This window comes from Meleagris gallopavo, chromosome 4, assembly GCF_905368555.1.
Source record: "Meleagris gallopavo chromosome 4, MGAL_WU_HG_1.1, whole genome shotgun sequence".
Lineage (NCBI taxonomy): Eukaryota > Metazoa > Chordata > Aves > Galliformes > Phasianidae > Meleagris > Meleagris gallopavo.
This window is the reverse complement of record NC_139407.1, coordinates 1,216,160-1,236,621: the sequence shown is the minus strand read 5'-3', so window position 1 is coordinate 1,236,621 and position 20,462 is coordinate 1,216,160. Positions and strand designations below refer to the sequence as shown.

The window sequence follows — 20,462 nt, the reverse complement described above, 5'->3', positions numbered from 1 at the left end:
TGAAGAGCCCACTTTATTGGGATTACTACAGTATTACCTGTATTACAGCAGTACTTGTAGGATAGACCTAATGAATGTTGTCCTTCTCCCTGATAAAGGCTGAGGCAGCAAGGAAAGGAGCAATGTAGCCTCCACAGAAGTTCAGACAAGCTGTATGTACGGGGATGTCTATACGCTGAGGGGTAGGATGGTGCAGGGAAGGAAGTCTTTGTGAAAAGCCACGTGTCCTCTGTGGTTGTCTCACCCTCTAAATCATTACATAAATGCCCACAATAACTCCTATATGCGACAGAAGGCAAGTCTTTGGTTTCATGTACAGGCTGTCACATCTCTGAATGATTCACTATACCCTCTCTCTCTCTCTCAAAAAAAAAAAAAGAAAGAAAAAAAAAGAAAAAAAAAAAGGATACTTACTACTTAGGTTTCAACCTTTCTGTTGAGAATGATTTTTTTTCCCTGAACTTTTCATATGAAAATTGCCATTAAATTGACTTGCACAAAATACCTGAAGAAAACCAAACAAGACAACATAACCTTTCTTTTCTTTCCAAGAATATTATACCCAGTGTTTAGGACTTGTTAGAAATGGATGTGTGTTTCTTCACACTTAGCACACTGCGTATTTCACTGAGATTTATGAAGCTGATTTGATTTTTCACGCAGTGTGTTACAACATTGTGCTTCTGTGTCGATGAAAGGGCTGAAGCTAGTAACACTGAACTCAGGCAGGTTTATTTCTCTTCTGGAAACTATGACCACATAGATTTTGAGGCTTTTTGCTAGTGGTGGCTTTTTTGTTTTGTTATTGTTGTTGCTTTTTTAATTAAGCTTAGGAACTATTCAGTTAATTGTTCTCCAGTTTGGGATCATGATTAACAACTGTGAGAAATTATTGAATACCTACAGTCTTTTCTCTCCGCTCAGCTGAGTTCTGTCATTTTATCACAAGTCTGTTGCTTGAGTCTAGACAGGATACCACATTTATCAGAGTGTAAAATCAATTTTGGAAGGCTAGAATCACCCTGACAATCTGCAACATGTAAAAAAATGCACAGGTTTAATGCCAGATGTCCGGAATATGAACAGGTAAAATAAATGTGTGCTGGCACACAAAATCACTTCCCTGGAGAGTACAATTGCACTGTAACCTAAAACTTGCATTAGATGTTTTACATATATTGAAATCTCCACAACCATTTCTGAAAAGAAGCTATTAATAAAGGGAATGTCAATCTGACTGCGGGACATGGTATCCATGTCTGCAGTACAAAATCTCTCTAACAGAGGGTGTCTTTATCCCAGAATAATAATTTCAAAAATGTTATTACATTTCTGGTCACCTTTCTCTCCAAAATAGTCACATTGGCAGAAGGACCCAACATCCATTATGATGAAAACAAACATTAGTCTTTTCCTCCTAATAGTAAAGAGTGATTTGCTGGAGACAGCATATGTTGTTGCAGGTTTTCCACAACTGTCATCCAAAGCTGGTCAGAGGTCTGAATAATAATGGAGAAAAAAGTGCCTTTTATGTGCAGTTTTAAATTGGCGAATTGAACCTTCTTTTCTTTCTTTTTTCAGTTTCCTTTGCTTGGAGATGATAAGCCAACACAGTGACAGAATTCACCTACTATACCCCTTAAGCTTTTTTCCCCTTTTCATTCCCATTCCCTTTCTTTCCCCTCCATAACCATTTTACACTTTGTAAAACACATCCCACATTTTACACTCTAGAATATACTGTTACCATAGTGAAACCACTGAAACCATTGGGATGTGGGTGCCTCAGACCCTGCTCTTGCTCCATGGAGCTAAGTGTTACTGAAATGGCTATCAATGTTCCAGGTGTACACTGCAGTGCACAGCTAGGCTGCAGCATACTCACGTTTGTTTGCTTTAGGTTTTAAGGAGTTTTATTCATAGAAAATGCTCTGAGGTCTTCAGGTCCACCCATCCCTTATTCATATCAAGTGTTACCATATTGTTTCCTATTTCCTTCTTCTTGTCTTTCAAACCTGAGCTTGTAATTAGCCAGATAAACTTTGCACTCCAGCATACATGAAACACCACAATCAGGTCACGAAAATCTCAACCTATTTTTTTTCACCTTTGTCTTTATAGCTCTTTCCTGAGCAATGTCCTTTATATGTGTTTGTAGTGATATATAGATAAAGGTACGGACGTAGACATATAGATATGTAAAGAGCTGGATGGATATTTTGGATGCTAATGATGCCTTTGTGAACAATAAAAATGGAAATTTCCCCCACAAAAATGAAATAGCAGCCCTACAGCAGCAGATAGGGAAGGATGAATTAAAACTCCTCTGGGCAATAGTTTTTATTAGACATATCAGCCTAGCCACTTTTAATTTTAAAAAGCCAAGATTTTATGGAATTCTGCATGGGGAAGGTCTATAAACAAAGGCCATATTATTAAATCACCTCATTGGGTTGTGAGTCTTTATAACCTAACTTCTAAAGAATGAGACTATCTGCTCATTAAGCTTGCTAAGTGTTTATTGAACCTAGTAAGAGTCCTGCGGTTTTTCAATAGATAAAAAGTATATATATTATCCAAGAAACACTAACAACAGTCAGACTATTCAAGTCAATTACAGCACTAGCTCTAAGGAGTAGAGGAGTCCTCTGCAAGGCCAAACTTTGTTACTAATACCATGGAAATGTAAATTCTGTTGTGAATCTGAATTCAAGGAAAGTATTTGATCCAGAAGATTACTTGCAACCAAGCATTCCATAATTTCCAGTTTCACTGCTGCTTTCACTTCTATTCTCATTTCAAACTATGTGCTTTAAGAAATTGGTTATGCTACAGAGTAGCTTAACAGGAGCTTTATTAAGAAATGATAATTTAGAGCACTATTTGAGTTTCTGGCATGTCATCTTAAGTCATCCTGAAGTATAGTACAAACATTCCAGTTACTTCACAGTCTTCTGCATCAATTATTTATATGCCATCCAACCATATTTCTGTATTATTCTGTATTATTTCTATACAACATAGGCGTCATAAATCTCATGTCCAGGGATCACCATTAAAGTTTTGGCAGCATGAAGGACAAAGAGCTGCTGTGCAGATAGCAGAGCACGGACAATCTCTCACAGAGTGCCAGGAACAGCTTCTGATGCACAGTGAGTGATGCAAAAGAATGTATGCAGCTCTCCCTCTTTGTTTCCCATTCTTAAAGCTTTGCTTGGTAATGCACATCCTGCTCAGAGTGGGTGGCCAATCATTTTTGAGTGTTAAGTATTTCTGTGATCTCTTCTACTGTTTTTAGAGTATTACTACACACATTTTGAACACTACTTTAAACTGAGGATGTGATCCAGGAACCTGAACGTAGGAGACTCTTGAACATATGCACACACTGAAACAAAGACTCAAGAAATTATTTAAATGCGAACCTACAATTGCAGAATGGGGAGGGTTCTTCTTTTGTATCAAATGCAACACTAAAATGCAACTTTCATTGAAAATAAAACCCCAGAATTTCTAAAAATCAGTGGAAAAAATAATTTATTGCAATTTCTCACATTAACATGAAACATTTATACATATATATTCTGTGCTGATAAAGTATACTAGGTACAGACAACTTTTGTACACAAAGTAAGTGCACTATTCTAATTTATAATGCAAATATTCAGAAAATGCCAGACATAAGAATGGATATTATTCACACAAAAATGCACTGTATGTTAAAACTGTGAAGCATCTGCAATCTCATTTAATTTTACTATGTCTGCTTACAAGCTATATATCTCTTAATTATGCCACGATGCCAAGAATACAATCAGGTTCTCCCAAGGTATAAAATAAAATCATTTCTGAAATTCAGAGACCAAAACAAAAGGCAACCACGACAACCATGTCCTGGCAGTACGCCTGTCAATTTTGAAGGCTCTATCAGAAAAGAATTAGAACACGAGTGATGGCCTACAACAGTCCAGCAATCTATTATTAACATGACAACTTCATTTAGTCAATATAAATCAATGACAAATATATTGAAAATGAAAAGCATTTCAGCAAAAGTACATTGGCACAAGCTTCAGGTGGCAGCGTTGGACAAACAACTGCCCCCTTTCAATACAGAAGACGTTGACACAGTGTCTACAAAGCCAAAATGCTGGATGACATCAAAAGGTACCGTTTTTCTAAACAGGAATCAGCAGCACATCAAGTGTTGTTCGCAATATGAACTGGAAGCATGGTCGTAGCAGAAGTAAATCTGATAAGTTTTATGCAGTAGTTTCCATAATGATGCTTTATGTACTACTTTTTACAAATAGTTCTTTAGGTTCTTTGTTCTGCCAAAACATTGAAATGCCTCCTGTCTTTCCAGAAAAGTCACTGATTTATGCAACCACTGTACCGCAGAGATGAAGATGAAGATGTGAAGCATCAGACTGAGTGGTTAGTTGTGGCATGCATATTATACAATTTGATTCAGGAATAACTGGTGATAGGAAGAGCCACAGGACTGACATGCAAAAATGCATATTAAAAAAAAAAAAAAAGAGCCTGAAATACATGCTCATAGCAGAGAGAGAGTACCAAACACTAAGGAAAAAGTAGCAAGCATGCCTGGAAGAAAATGGTGAGTACGATTTCAGGACAAGAGCAAAAGACAATGGTACTGCACATAACAATGGGAGATACGAAGTAAAGTAACATTCATCATTCATCCTTACTGCCTGGCTCCTTATTTGGAGACAGTATTGCACCCTGTTCAGGATCCTTGTCCTCTTCCCTCAGCTCAGAAAGTATCTTGCTTTGTTTCCTTGAATGCATGCAAGTAGAATTTGAAAAATAAGGGATTTTCTTTGAAGCAGCAACATAGTGGATCAATGCAGTGACAAAATACATTTGACAACTTGCAACCAGTATTAGTAAATAACAGAACAGAGCATAGGTAACACACACATTTCTTTTGTATGTGTTATACGTAGGAATGTAACAACTCCTACATTCCCTGATGGAACTACTGGAGATATTTTGACTTGCTCCCATCAGTAATTTGGGGACATGGGAGAAGAGAAACATATTTGGAAGTAGGGACAGATGAAAACCACAGCCAGGCATCTGAGGTTCTCTGCATGCTTTAGGATTTACAGCAAATCTGTTCCTCCTGAGAGAAGCTGCAGGTGAACCTCTGTTCATGCAAGCAAGCAGACAAGTCACAGTTGCTTTGGTTCTATGTCTATTTCTGATGCAGTGCTGAATATTGCTGGAATGGTATTATGGAATAGAATTCTTAAGAGGAAAAAATAGAGATGCCAACTTAGGAACAAAGTCTGAAGTATGCTGAGTTGCTCCAACCTGATGACATTCTACATGCCCAGTGAAGACAGCATATTTTAAGCACTGGTTTTATATCGCTGTGCCAGCTGTAAGCATTTTGTCTACTTCCCCTATCATATATTGATCACTGGGCTTCAATATCTGTTATGCTAACAGAGATGATGAGATTGCCATTCTCTTAGGTGTAACAGAAAAAGGGAGTGTACCACTAATACGAATCAGTTCTAGATTTAAACATACTGGAGATAGAAAACTTCACAATTAAAGAACAGTCAGAGAAAATATCTTCAAACAGATTTAAGAAATATTTTCAGGGAGTGACCACTCAAGTCATTTATTTACCACATGGATTCTTAACAGATGTTAACATGCCATATTAATTGTTACGAATGGCTCCTACTGAAATGAATCACCCTGCAAATGATACTAATCCTAAAAATGCAAGTGTGTTTGAAAGGTCAGATAGAATAAGTATCTGAAAAGAAAACCAAAGCTGTACCTTAGCAAAGTAATTACAGTAAGGTAATCAAATATAAAAAGGTGTTTATTTGATTTCTGCTTTTGGATTACCACTATTATATGCAGCCTATGAAGTGTCAGAAATAACAACAGTTCAGAACATCTTAAAGGAGGAAACCTTAGAGCAACTTTCTGTTTGTGAACAGACGAAATGGTGCAGGGAGTGGGAAAGAATGCAAAGACCATCACAAGATTATCTTCTTTCACTTATCAAAATCACCTCTAAAAAAAATGATTATCATTGCCATACACTTCATGAACTTATCCTTCTAGTTTCCTATTCTCCAAAACCTAGTACAACAAAAAAGAGATACCTGCGATGGGAGAAGTCCTTACGTGTATGAGAAATATATGTACGTCTGAATTTAAGAATATACAAAAAAAGCCTAACACAAATTAAGAGAAACTTTCCAAGTGTGCTTAAACTGTGACTATTATGTGCTCCCCAAAACCAGGCTGACAATATTCTTCTATCATGTTTACTATTGTCCCTATGTTTCTCTCTACAAAGCTGAATTATGAGACAATAGTAACAGCAAGTACCTGTCAGGGCTGTTGTCATGATTAACAAAACCAGCTGTTTTACAAGCTCTCTAAAAAGAAGTTGCAATATTTAAAACTATAAACTTCTAGAACCCTAAACACGTGTGAAACTGAACTAAGGACAATATGCACCTGACTCAATACTTTTCTGAAGCTTTACATTTAACATGATAATATTCCCTGATACAAATGATAGGATATAATTTATAATGCAAAAAGAACAAGTCTAAGGTGCTTAGTTATGCATATTTCATATAGAAGTATGGATTATGAAAGAATAGTAGCCATGTGAAGTTACACTTAACCTTGATATAAAACAAAATCATAAAAGTATGACCAAGAGTGGCACCCAGAATGTTAGCACAACTGATATATACTAAAATACAGACTTCAGCGGGGTTAAAATACAGGCTGTTCCCTGAAGTTTAATACTGAGAGTTAATACTGAGGGTTACCATTAAACAGTCAATATTCATACACTTGGCTACCAGTTGTATTAAAACTTTTCTAAAGGGCCATAATGGTTTAACAGTCTAAATTTCATTTTCAGAGGCACACAAGTATTGAGAAGTGCAACTAAGTCCCTGTGACCTGTATGTTCAGTGAAGGAACTGATGACTTACATTATTCTAATCAGTATTTCTTAAATTAAATACATTAGCTTAAAACTTTTTGTATTACTTTTGGACAGAATTCAAGCTGTCTTTCACACTTTTTTTCTCCCTGTTTGCCATAGGTGGAATGCACACCTGCTAGGCTTGGTACAAAGCAACGTGATTAAATGTAAAACTTCATAGTCTGAGTCTAAATGTCATTGGTTTCTAATAGGATTTTGGTTACTACATGTGCAAACTTCTGAAATCATCACATAAGCTCAAAGACAACTTAGTGCTTGAAGAGCTTCACCCTATTGTCATTCTGACAACAAGATTTAGTTTATATGTCAATCAGAAGATATATTTTTATTCTGTAAATTTCTGAAGTAAGATCTTTATCACACAACAATTTGTGAGCAAGAAGATCCATCTGAGGTTAATAGAACACCCCACACATCAGGTTTGAACCTGCCTGTGTGTAGTTGTTGGACTGCTGCCTAAATATCTGAAGGCACATTTATTCACTCACAGAAATGGTGAATTTCAGAGTGCTGATAACCAGACATCGGTTAAACATTATATTATGGGCATTATATTGCAAAGTCTAGAAGTCTGTACATAAAGAGATATTTATATTTAAACACTGGCATTCCCTCAGGGACCTCTTGAAATATGAAAGTACTCCTTCAGGGTCTGCACAAACTCCACAGACAAATAATCAAGGACTTCAATGTGCTGTCAAGGTAGTAAATGCGTTAATAAAAATGTTGTACAAAACTGTTCATTTCTTCCAGGGAACATTTAGTTTGCAAATGCAAATGGATCTCAGTGGCTTAGATTAAATTTGTCATATTTATAACTTGTTTAAGAGAAAAATACACTTTGGTTAGTCATACCTCTGTCTCTGTACTCTTTCGGGACAAAAACCAAACCTGCATTGGTTCTTTTTTACCCTTCATAGAAACTGGACCCCTGTATTCCAGGTGGAACTGAGGATCTGAATTTTCTGGTGTCATAAGACATCTGAGAATGCAAAGAGAAAACATGTAATTGCATGCATGCAAACAATACATAATTTAAAATATTAAGCACACACACAAATGTGAGCAAATCAACAGAATCATCGAGTCTATATCTAGATCATTATTATATTTGCATACCAACAATCATGCATCATAATACAGTCTGCCATACAGTTTCATCAGAACTCATGCACTTAAAAAGAGTGTTAACAATGCCCCATCACTATCAATTCCAAAGGCACATTGATTTTACTGAAAAAGTGGTGTCTTTTTAAGTGTCAACACCAGTAAAAATAGTGAATCGCTTACCTGTACGTATACTCAGAGACATTGATCTTTCCCTTTTCTCCAGTAGTTTCTGTCCTGCTTGTTAAATTGACAGTATTTCCAAACAGGCAGTAACGTGGCATCCTTTGGCCTATGACACCTGTGACTACCTCACCAGTATGGATTCCTATTGTTATCTTAAGAGAGAAAAAATAAGGCTTCAATATTCAAAATAAATGTAGCTTATCCCATGCTTCCAACTAAATACAGGTATTATGCAGTTTCTGTCTACTAGTTTTATTTCCGGTGCATTACTCTGGCTTCTTCAAAGCTCTGCATTTTGTATCATGTTTTTGTTTTTGCTTTTTATTGTATTGTCATGACTCTGCCTCCCACATGAAAGAACAAACCTCATATTTTTCCAACATGCATCACGCCATGCTGCTATTACGTGCTGTAAAGAAAAATGGAGAGAGAGGAATACCCTGTAGGTCTGAGTTTGATGAATGCTCAGAAGCTGCAGAAATCGATGGCTTAAACCAAGAAAAGACTACTTCTCAGAAGAAAGGCCCTATATGAAACCTCCTTACTTCCTTGCTCACTGACAAGGTGAAACAGACAGACCTAAGTTAGGTCTTAGAGCAACAGATTTCAGCTAAATAACAATACGTATCACAACTAGTTATTTTGTCCTCTGAGCTTTCTGGTAAAGACAAGTCAGTGTAATCTCACCAACTCTGCATTAATGCAACAGCATATTTAAAAAGCCCATAACAACAGAACTTCTATTAACATATTGTTGTTGGAATCACTGCCATAACTACCTATGGAAATGGACTTTTCTATTTAATGCAATATTTTCCCATGCTGATGAGATCACAAGCATGATTGAAAAAAGAGGGAATACTACTATTCTATTCATTGAGATGGAAAAGACTCAACTAATTGTACTTGATGCAAAATGCAAATTTGATGAATAGATTGAAAAGATCAGAAAACAAACATACATGATGAGGATCTAATCATTTAAATACTTAAGCACAGCAACTGCATTTGAGGGTCTGGGAAACTGCCAATACCACATCTACATGTGACTCTTCATATTATTTATAGAGATCTATCTCAAAATAATAAATTTACATGGAAAGGGATTTTAGTACTATCATATTTCAAAGCATTATAATCATATAAAAGAATGGGCTCTTCATTCAAGCCCACACATTTACTAACCTGTACAGGCTCCCCATCAACTTGAACTTGGCCTGCTATTTCCATCATATCCAATGCTAGGTGGCAGATAGATCGTGCATGATGAATGCAAGGCTCTGGTAGACCACTCACAGTCATATACTTGTCCCCAACTGTTTCCACCTAGCAAATACATATTGTTCCATTTATTAGCATGGACTTCAGAGCACAATAAAAGGATGTAGCACTCCCTTCAAAGACTGTCCTGTCAAATGTTTTCCCTATACTTACATTCAAAAAATCTTAATTCCAAAAATATCTTGTATTGATAAGAATTTATTATATTTCAACAACAAAACAAAGACAGTGATTAGGTGAACTTCAGCCTCTTTTTTGGAGTATTCTAGAATTTGTATAACCATGTTTATTTTCACTCACCCTTGCTTTGTCTGGTGCAGGACATAAATTTAATTTAGAGTAAAAACTAGCAATGGATTTTATACATATAAAGACACAAGCATATGCATGTACATGCTCAAAAAGTAATGCCTCGTATTTATTTCCATGGAAACTAAGAGCACAATAACACTATTTGATAAGAGCAAATTCTCAGCTACAAAACACAATTTTTCAACACAGGCACCACCATGAGCTATGCATTTTCTCCAGCAGTGAACAAGAGCCTGCATGCCACAATCATAAAAATCTTCCCCAGCAGAGGTGACCCTTCATTGTTGTCACCACTGCTGAAAAGCACCACCCACCAACCCACTGTGCTCACATCCACTGTTTGGTCTCTCCATCAACGTTCAGCAAGTGTTAATGAATGTCAATGGCTGCCATTTTTTCCACATGGAGGAATTCAATGCCACATCTTTGCTTCAAACACACTTCCATGTCAGACATCATTTTGCAGACTGGCCCTCTGCTGCCCTCTGTCACATGGCAATAACAAGTAATTGGCAGAAAGGTTCAATATCTACTGCCACACCATCAACATCCATCTCTGATGTCATGAGCCAACATAATAAATAGAAGGCATTCCTTTTGGAGCAGCCTTTGTACTACATATCTATCTGCTTATCTATCTCCTACCAGCCATATCTGCAACTAAACCTCAGTACTACTGAAGGAATAAAACTGAATAACTGAATAACAAATTATAGCTTACAGCTAGGAGGCCCAGGTACATGACAAAGCAAACTGCTCACATAAATTTTTACATCTTCTAAACGTGGAAGCAAATTAATGTATCCAACTAACAGGTGACTATGCACAAACACTGCAAAAAACTAGGGACTGTGTTCTTTCACAGAGGGATAAACAACATACTCCTCTTTAGCCACGTAGTATCAAGCAAAACAGTTTAAAGACTGGTAAACACCTATATTCCAAAGGATGGAAAAGAGCAACATGAGCGTAAATTATTGAAAAGGTTAAATTACTTGAAAATCTACTGCTTACCTTGTAAACAAATGGATTCCTTCGTGAATCAGTTAGAATATCAAATCTCGTGTAAAGATCATTTAAAAGATTAACAATCTTCATAGCTCCCTCTCCAGAGGCATGCTTACTACAGAAGGCATTGAATCCAACAATGCCACTGAAGAGAATGGTGACGTTGTCGTATCGCTTAGCTGGAACAGGACGCTTGTGTCTCAGCTCATTTGCCACCGATGGTGGTAGAACGGAGTACAGTAATCTAAATTAGTCAGCAAGAAAGGCACAGGCTAAACAGAATGAATTTTGAGCAAGGTCTTTACATAACATAGCCATATTATTAATTCTTCTGACAAGATTTGTTAATAGTGTCTTGGATCATTTTTGCTTACTGCTTGAGCGTTTCTGCCATATCAACTAGATGGCAGGTAAAAAAGTTTGCAAAACTATTTTAGGTTAATTAGCAAAGTAAAAAGGATTGCCTGTTCACTTCTCCTCTAGTGTACTTATAAAGGAAGGAGCCATCAAAACAGCTATTTTCATGTAGGCGACAGCCTACACTGCAGATGACATATGACTATCTAAATTAAGAACAAAACCCTTTAAGGAACTGAAGTGAAATGTTCTTTCTTGACTTCAAAATTATTGGCCTCGAATATTTTTTATGTTCTCCCAAGATTCTTTTATTTTATGAAGAAGGTACCTATAAATAATATATTGCTGTGACTGTTTCAGCTCAAAAATCAGGACTTGTGTCTTACGTGTCTGTCTTTTTCTTTTCATCTTCGAGTGCACGTAGTGTGTGCTGCAGTCTGTCAGTGAGGATCTCAAGCTCTTGAGTCAGTTTATATTCCTCTCTGAACTGCTCTCCCAAAAGAACCAGATCACGGGTAGCATCATGCAATGGAATATCACTCAGATATAACCCTCTTCTGGTTAAATCATCCAAGTTCATAACACTATGTGAAGAAATAGACAGACGTGAGTAGATAGATAGGGGTATAATTAAGCTTGCCAAAGAAGCACTTAAACCTCAGATGAACAGCAGAGAATGTGAAATAGGAGAAAAAAATGTGCTTCTAAAAATCTGGTGAACTGTATAAAATATTCCTTCCACAAAATCCTTGGAGTTCACTTGTGTTAAAACATAGCTCTTGATTTTGCATTTAAATATAGAATTCTCATGAGTTCCATGAACATATGAAACGCACGTTCTTCAGTGCACAAATAAAAGTGAGATTGTGTTAAGGTAGCATCTTCCTGTCTTCAGCCACTCTCTACATCACTTTTATACACAAGGTTAACGTGAAGTCTGGTATATTAGCTCAACGAGCATTTAGCTAAAGCCCTCCATTCAATCCCTAATTCCAAACACTCTCTTCATAATCACTACTGCTCTGTTACACTAAAATTACTGAAAAAAATATATGAATCCACATAGGAAACCAAATCAGTGACATCTCTCAGCATCCTCAGAATAAGAAACAAACATCAAGACTTGCCAAACGTCGCTGAATAGAGGAATTCTCACTCGTCCAAACTAAGCCAGAGCATCCCAGTGCTTATACTGAATTATTTCAGATTATGTTCCAAGATTATTATTATCCAAGTTCCAGATTATTATCCAATATGTTCCAGATTATTATCCAAGTTCCAATGTTCAAATCCTCCTCCCTCTTTCCATATAAACACCACAAAATCTATTAAATCCACACCCAAGCCAATTAATCTCGGTAACATTACTCTCATAGATATTCATAAAATCAGTAACTGTAAAATGAAAAACACTATTATACAAATCTTATTGTTTAAAATACCTCGGTGAACAAAGAAATAGAATGCTGTCTGCTTCAGGCAAGTAGATCATTTGCCCTTTCAGGCGTAAGCAACTGATTTCTGTACCAGTCAACTCATCTTCACACTCCAGCTTCTCTACATCCAACAGCCCCTCCTGGTGAAAAAAAAGTAAAAAATTCACAATTACTTTATCATTGCTTTGGTATATGTGTTACTTCACAACATCTGTGTAAATGCCTTCACTATGAAGATCATCATGATGTCTGAAATAGTTACACCTTACCTTAAAACCCAATTATCACTTGAAAACAAAATACTGTCCTCACTTCAACATTGATATTCTGCCTCAAAGATGCAAATCATGGCATCTTTCCTTAATTTTAAGTTCATAACTTCTTTTTCTCTTCACAATAGTTTGACAAAAAGATTGTCTCTATGAACTTCACAGAATGCCTAAGAAGTATTGCTGGCTTCTCTCAGGAAGTTCTTTAGCATAGTAAGTGCAACTCTACATTCTGCATTCATTGTTTCATACTGCCTGCCTCCCCACTCCTGTTCTCTCTGGAGAAAAGGACACAGAATTGCATACGAATGTACTGGCCCAAATGGTAACACATTTCATATTTGCCTCCTTTGTCATAATTAAGTAAAACTAAGTGCAACTGCCTTTCCTTTCCTTCAGTAAATTATGTATGAGTTTGGCCTCTTGCCTGTTTAGCAGTTAAGTCAATTTAACACATTGAATTCAGATCTGTGATTTTTTTCTTGGCTCAAGACTCATAAGGATCCAAGCTTACTACTATGTTCTCTGAAGACTTCTGCTTTTTCCATACTTCTTTTCTCTCCAAAGCCTGCTTACTTATAGTAATGCCAAGTGAATATTTTCTAGTTACCTTGGTCCTCAGTACAAAGACTGTATTGATATGTGAGAGGATCCCATGGAAACTAATATCAATATGAGGCCGGACCAAGGAGAACACTGACAAAAGATTGCAATTTCCTGGTTGCAGCTGAAATTTAAAGAAAAAACACAAAAGAAACAATTGAATTATGTTACAATAAAAGAATACATTGAATAATTATATTCAATTTGCTTAAATTACAGTACTGAATGGAAGAGAATATATACTTGATGCATTTCTCCACTAGAACACAAGGTTTTCAAATTAAGGATTTTACAACAAAAGTATCATTGGCTTCAAAATGCAATTCTAGCCTGCAAGATGACTTTATGAAATTGTGTTGGGTTGCTTCATATTAATTATCTGTCAAACTATTCCCTAACTATAAAAAAAAAGTAAGAAAGCTTTTCAGTCAAAAAAAGCTTTCCTCATAAGTACTGTCCCTCAAACAAAGCCATTTTCTCTCAAGTGTTGTCTGGTTGTAACGATCCTGATAGCCATCCTCAGTAGGATGAACTATCTGAACAGTTACAGCTGTTCAGTGAATGACCTTGAGAAGAATTTATAAAGCTCTTCTTTCAAATTTTTCTGAAAATCCAGAAGGAAATCACACACACAAAAAAAGGCAGGAAAAGTATTCTCCATTCAAGCGTATTCCTTGGTCTATTACTGCACATTAATGACATGATCTTTAAGGAACAGAGCTACTGTAGGTTAAGGGCTACTTTTCAAAGTCCTTTTTCAAACAACAGGAGCACAATACAGTAGATATTATACATGGGGATGTTCTTTAGATAGAAAATCCTAAACCTGATTTATTAATCTTTGGGGGAAAAAAACAACAACAACAACAACAAAAAGCCACCTGCACGATCTAGCATAAGAATTCTCCATGACTATTAATGTATAAGAATCATCTGACCTGTGGAAGGACTCTGTATATTGCATTGCCACACTGTGTGACCACCAGATCTCTGTCAAATATTATGTGGAAAGGAAAAGCCTTGCAGAAAGTATATGGACTGATGCGAGACTCTTGGGTACCATTTTCTTCAAATCTGTCAAGGTCCTCATAGTAGTCCTCTTCTTTAGATTCTTTCTCTTCAATTAAAAATTGAATGTGGTCACATTCCTCACTCCGCTGTTGAATAACCTAGAAAAAAAAAAAAAAAATGAAGGAAAAGATGAAAGACTAAAAACTTTGCTATTCAATATTAACCAGAATGCTACTATGAAGAAAAAGATACATTTAGACCAGAAAGAAATTTCAGAACAGCATTTGTACCTTGAAAAATTCTGTATTCTAATAAATATGCCTGTTTTAGAAATTCTTTATAATTCCAAGGGAAGAATTATTTCCTAGCTGAGCTGCAGTTGCTCTTTGCATGAACAACATATCACTGAAATCTATGTTGCCTGAGTGAAATGCACATCCTGAAATCAGGGATTCAGGCTGAGGTTATGCTTGCTTTCATTGGTAAGTGTCACACAATAGGATTCTTCCTCTCTTTGAATGGACCTGTTACAAGTCTTGAATTTCACAAGGCACTTGAATCCTTATTTAAATGAAAGCTGTTTGCAAAGCCTGCAACATAACAGCAAACAGTGCTTGACCAGAGGGTGGGCATGTCATAGCCAGCCAGGAGAGGGGCAAAGAGAGCAGAGGTCTGCATACAGGTCTGCATAGCCCTTGCCCAAGCAAGCAGTGCTGACTACAAGATCATGCTCAAAAAAATAAAACTAGAAGCAATTACAGTCTCCGAGTTACACTCTGTATTAAATTCCAGCAAAATTTACATCAGCAAAATCAGAAATAAATGTCTTGAATACAGCATTTTGCTTCAGTAAATTTACTTAAAGTTAGTCAAAAAGACAAAACTAAAAAGGATTATTTTGTTTCCAGGGAGTCGTATGCTGTAGTATAATTAAAGCTAATAATTAATAGAATAGCACAGTTTACCTTGAGAGGCCAAACTCACCTCTTCTCAAGTCTAATTAGGTTTAGTGACTGGAACAGAACAATTCTATTTATACATGTTGCACTTTATTCTACTTCCACCTAAAGTCTGATCCTAAACCTACTGAAGCAATTAAAAAAAAAAAAAAAAAGGACTTCTTAAAATCCCTAATGCATCCTAAGTCTGCCTTTTACATATTAGTCACAGAGAACAACAGTTAAAAAACAACAAAAAAAAAGTAGATATGCACAAACACTGATGTTTAGACTTTTAAACACTTCCCCTCCACGACTGTCAGCCATGTTAGCTGGGGAGTGATGATACTTTATTTGTTCCTATTCAAAAGCAGCAGCATACAGCAACAAAACAACATTTTCTTGCTAAATGATGCTTAATTTAAGAAGGTGGTGTTCCTTAATCCCCTATTAAAATATAGATTTAAAGGAAAGACAGGCTCTTCTGGAGGGCAATTGAGAGTAGGAACCTAATTTAAGTGCTCTATAGAATGCGATGCACTAATTTTGATATTGAGCATGTAACTTAGAGAAAGATCAGCCTACCATTTACCAACCAATGCAAGTACCTGAAGCTGGATGTAAGAGCAAATTCAAATGTTAATGATGATATTGCTTACTTTCTCTTAAAAACTGTTGGTAATCCACGTGGCAGTGTGTAGCAAAGAGAAATGGGAAATTATTAGTTAACAAGGGGTAAGCCACAGGAAGAGGATACAGTGGTCATTTGAAGAAAGTAAATTACATGGGTTTATCTAGAAAAGCAGAACATAGTAGATGGTATCCTAGGTTTCTTCTGAATTCACAGCTTAAGGGTCTTCCACATCCTCCTCTTCATTTAAATCATTATCCCTGTAATTGAGAGAGTCTGAGGCCATACTGAAGATTGATAAAATGCAGATAGCATCTTAGTTCTTATTTTCCCTCACTCGTTAGCATACTTACAGGTTTTATTTCATTATTGCTATTATTATGGCCAAGGGCTAAAACTGATCTATGTTTACAGATGATTTCTAGTCTTGAATCTTACTTCACAGAGTTGCTCTTGCCAGCCAAAAATGCATAATTTGGATAAAAAGCTTCACCATCCAGCAATGCAGTCATATAAGTTTTAAAAATCCAATATTTTTCAGGAAATATTTATATTGACAGTACATGACCTGTCAGAGAAATTAATATCATCAACTAATGACCATATTAGTCAGTGCATACCAGTACTTTGTTGTCACACTACATCTTTACTCACACTACTTTTCCTGCTACCATGCAGTACAGAAAGGAATTTTCCATTACTACTTCTATTTTTTCTAATTAGAATAAATAATACATCAATAAACAAAACTCCAGTGTTTAAAAACAAACAAGCAAACAAGAAATAACATTAAATTAGGACTGCTGCATGCTTTAAGACATGCCTAGATACAACCCTCCGCAGTTACTACAGTTTTCAGGGGGTTGATGTCAGCCACTGCCCAGGATGTACTATTTGCCTAACCTGTATGGATAAAGGTTGCTGTCACTGTGTCAGTAACAGTACAAAGTGGCAAGTCTCCCAAGTATCTTCATCTGCAACACTGTAGACTCCCAGGCATCAAGAAAAGCTCATAGAATGAATCATACAATGGCTTGAGTTGAAAGGACCACAATGATCATCTAGTTTCAAACCCCTGCCACCAGCTCACCAACCACATCCAGCCTGGCCTTGAATGCCTCCAGGGATGGGGCATCTACAACCTCCTTGGGCAACCTGTTCCAGTGCCTCACCACCCTCTGAGGGAAAAAATTCTTCCTAATATCCAACCTAAACCTCCCCTGTCTCACTTGAAATCCATTCCCCCTTGTCCTATCACTATCCACCCTCATAAATAGCCATTCCCCCTCCTGTTTATACGCTCCCTTCAAGCACTGGATTGGATCACTGGCCACAATGAGTCTACCCAGAGCCTTCTCTTCTCCCAGCTAAACAAGCCCAGTTCCCTCAGCCTTTCCTCACAGCAGAGCTGCTCCAGCCCTCTGATCATCTCAGTGCCCTCCTCTGGACCCGCTCCAAGAGCTCCACGTCCTTCCTGTGCTGGGGGCCCCAGGCCTGGAAGCAGTGCTGCAGATGGGGCCTCACAAGAGCCAAGTAGAGGGGGACAATCACCTTCCTCTCCCTGCTGGCCACCCCTTTTTAATGCAGCCCAGAACACAGCTGGCCTTCCGGGCTGCAAGCGCACACTGCTGGCTCATGTCCAGCTTCTGGTCCACCAGGACCCCAAGTCCTTCTCCGCAGGGCTGCTCTCAAGGAGATCTTCCCCAGTCTATAGAAATACCTGGCATTGCTTCAGACCAAGTGCAGCACCTTGATGAAGATGCTGAAGAGCACCGGTCCCAAGACCGACCCCTGAGGGACACCGCTTGTGACCGGCCTGCACCCTGACACAGAGCCATTGATCACAGCCCTTTGGTTACGTCCAGCCAGCCAATTCCTAATCCATCCAACAGTCCACCCTTCAAATCCACACCTCTCCAATTTAGAGAGAAGGATGTGCTGAGGGACCATGTCAAAGGCCTTGCAGAAGTCCAGGTACATCCACTGTCCTTCCCCTGTCCACCGATGCTGTCACTCCATCATAGAAGGCCACCAGGTTGGTCAGGCACGACCTGCCCTTGGTGAAGCCATGCTGGCTGTACCAGAGCTGACACACTACAGGCCAACCACATGGAAACATGGCAGATTCACAATACAGCGCTGTGTCGGATGAACACTATTAGTAATACTGATATGCTATGGATGTGGAAGGCTTATTGAGTTTTTGTTCTGGCCCTCCTTGCATAGGCCCTTATTAAGGGAAGCTACAATTTTATCCCTGTACAGGCTAAGTAAGCTACTGATCTAGCCTTAAATAACACCCTATGGATATGCAATTTCATGCCTTTGTTGCTCACTTCATTCATGCACTAGCTAATCTTTCTATCTTGTTATTTCATCAACCTCAAACAACTTAGACTTCCTCTTCTCCGAGGCATGTGAGATACAGATAAAATCCAATCTTCAAAATTTAATGTATGGATACATACATAAACGTGCTGTGCTTTAACCCAGCAGCAGCTATACACCACAGAGACTTTTACTCACCTCCCCCTTCTCCACCTCCACTGCGATGGGTGAAAGAGGATCCGAAAGGAAAAAAAAGTAGAACTTGTGGATTGAGGTAAAAACTATTTACTAAGGCAGAAAAGGAAGTAGGATAATAGTAATCATAATAATATACATACTTATATATACAAAACAAGTGACAGATAAGCAATTGCTCACCACCCACTGACCAATGCTTATCCAGTCTCCAAGCAGCAGCAGCTCCTCTGGCCAATTCCCCACCATTTTTTATGGGTTTTTTTTGGTATGATGTCTTATGGTACAGAATTTACCTTTGAACAGTTTAGGTCAGCTGTCCTGGTTCTGTACCCTCTCAGCTCCTTGTGCCCTCTCAGACACCCCTGCTGGCAGGACAGTAAAAGAAGCCAAAAACCTGAAATGTCCTTTGCTCATACAGCAGTGCTCAACAACAACTAAACACCAATGCATTATCAACATTGTTCTTCTCCTAAAGCCAAAACATAGCATCGTATCAGACACTGTGAAGAAAAAAATCAATTCTGTTCCAGCTGAAACCAGGACAATATACATGTATGTATTTTGCCATCCTAGAAGATGAAAACCATCCTAAATAAGGTAATGAGATAATGCACGGAATAACTCAGACTATCTGCTCAGACATACCCCATCCTCCGGGAGTGTTCTTGACTTATAGTGACATCCACAGTAATTAAATTCTAGTCATGTTTCCTTGAATAGTCAGGATTTTTATTTGTCAGGAAGTTTAAAATCAGCACTTCTGGCCATAACTTAACACGTTACTTTTTTTTCCTTTCACTTCTGTAAGTCCAACCTATTTGATTAGATACTTAGTTGGCATAATGACCTTCCCTACAAAGTATGAAATAAGCTTAACTAGGACAGAACTCTCCTATTGATAAGCTTAACTAGGATAGAACTCTCCTATTGTCTCATTACGCCAGCCTAGTTTGCAAGCCACAGAATTTCAGCATCACTTTAAATATTACTGAGGAAGCATCTACAAAATGCCTGACAAATGAAAGTTCAGTGACAGAACTGACAAAGCCAGGAACCAAGCCTATTTCTTTTCATCTCTGGTCTTAGCTGAAGTGACATCAGCTCACCACGTGTAAGAGCACAATCACCATAGTAACAGCAGTTAAAAACTGAGGGAAAATCTCTCTGCTGTTTTCAAAGAGAATATATAACATCTTACTGGTTATCCACCTGTGCTTTTCAGAAGATATATTTTCAAATATATATATTCAAATATATATTTTTTTTTTTGTGTAGCCAAGTGAAAAATCACACTAATATTTCAGAGGGGGACAATTCAAACAACAGTTATTTTAAAAATGACTCTGAGGTTTATTTGGTGAGCTTCACACAAGATACTTAATAAAGTAGTATCACTGTGTTACAGCATGTATACTGAACACATGCTATCTGTTAAAACTTCCACTGATACTCCTGCAAGAAATGACTCAGTTACAAGCAGTTCCACAATACAGACTTGTATTGCAGCATTAGGAAGAGACAGAATGTTATTGGAGAGAATATTTTTCCTTTAGATTGTAAAGCTGAATACAAAGACAGGTTTTTGCCATTTAATACTGAATACAGGATAAAATTCTTGATCTCTTCTGATAAAAAATGACTATGCACTGCTACTTGATGCATTTCACTACAGCTGTTCCAGGGAGGTCCTGAAGCAAATCAGTTTAGTGTGGAAGTGGCACCGTTGTTAGCTTTGTACATCCAAGGTGAAAACTGAAGGGATGTCTGCATCCA

At 37.5% G+C, this 20,462-nt stretch overlaps 1 protein-coding gene across 4 annotated transcripts in view; it reads right to left on the bottom strand.

The window, feature by feature from the left end:
- Nucleotides 1–20,462, bottom strand: part of GUCY1B1 (guanylate cyclase 1 soluble subunit beta 1) — a 75,153-nt gene that overhangs the window by 32,801 nt on the left and 21,890 nt on the right. For 3 of the 4 annotated variants that reach the window (XM_085221990.1, XM_085221989.1, XM_085221987.1), the window contains 9 exons: nt 14,522–14,752; nt 13,591–13,707; nt 12,718–12,851; nt 11,662–11,859; nt 10,925–11,162; nt 9,503–9,643; nt 8,315–8,469; nt 7,880–8,006; nt 3,521–4,804 (listed from right to left, as the gene is read on the bottom strand). In XM_085221990.1, coding sequence (XP_085078116.1) covers nt 4,781–4,804; nt 7,880–8,006; nt 8,315–8,469; nt 9,503–9,643; nt 10,925–11,162; nt 11,662–11,859; nt 12,718–12,851; nt 13,591–13,707; nt 14,522–14,752 — 1,365 coding nt within the window. In that variant the 3' untranslated portion in view covers nt 3,521–4,780. Of the gene's footprint in view, nt 1–3,520; nt 4,805–7,879; nt 8,007–8,314; nt 8,470–9,502; nt 9,644–10,924; nt 11,163–11,661; nt 11,860–12,717; nt 12,852–13,590; nt 13,708–14,521; nt 14,753–20,462 lie in introns of those variants that run through there. The other variant, XM_085221988.1, reaches the window with a different exon arrangement.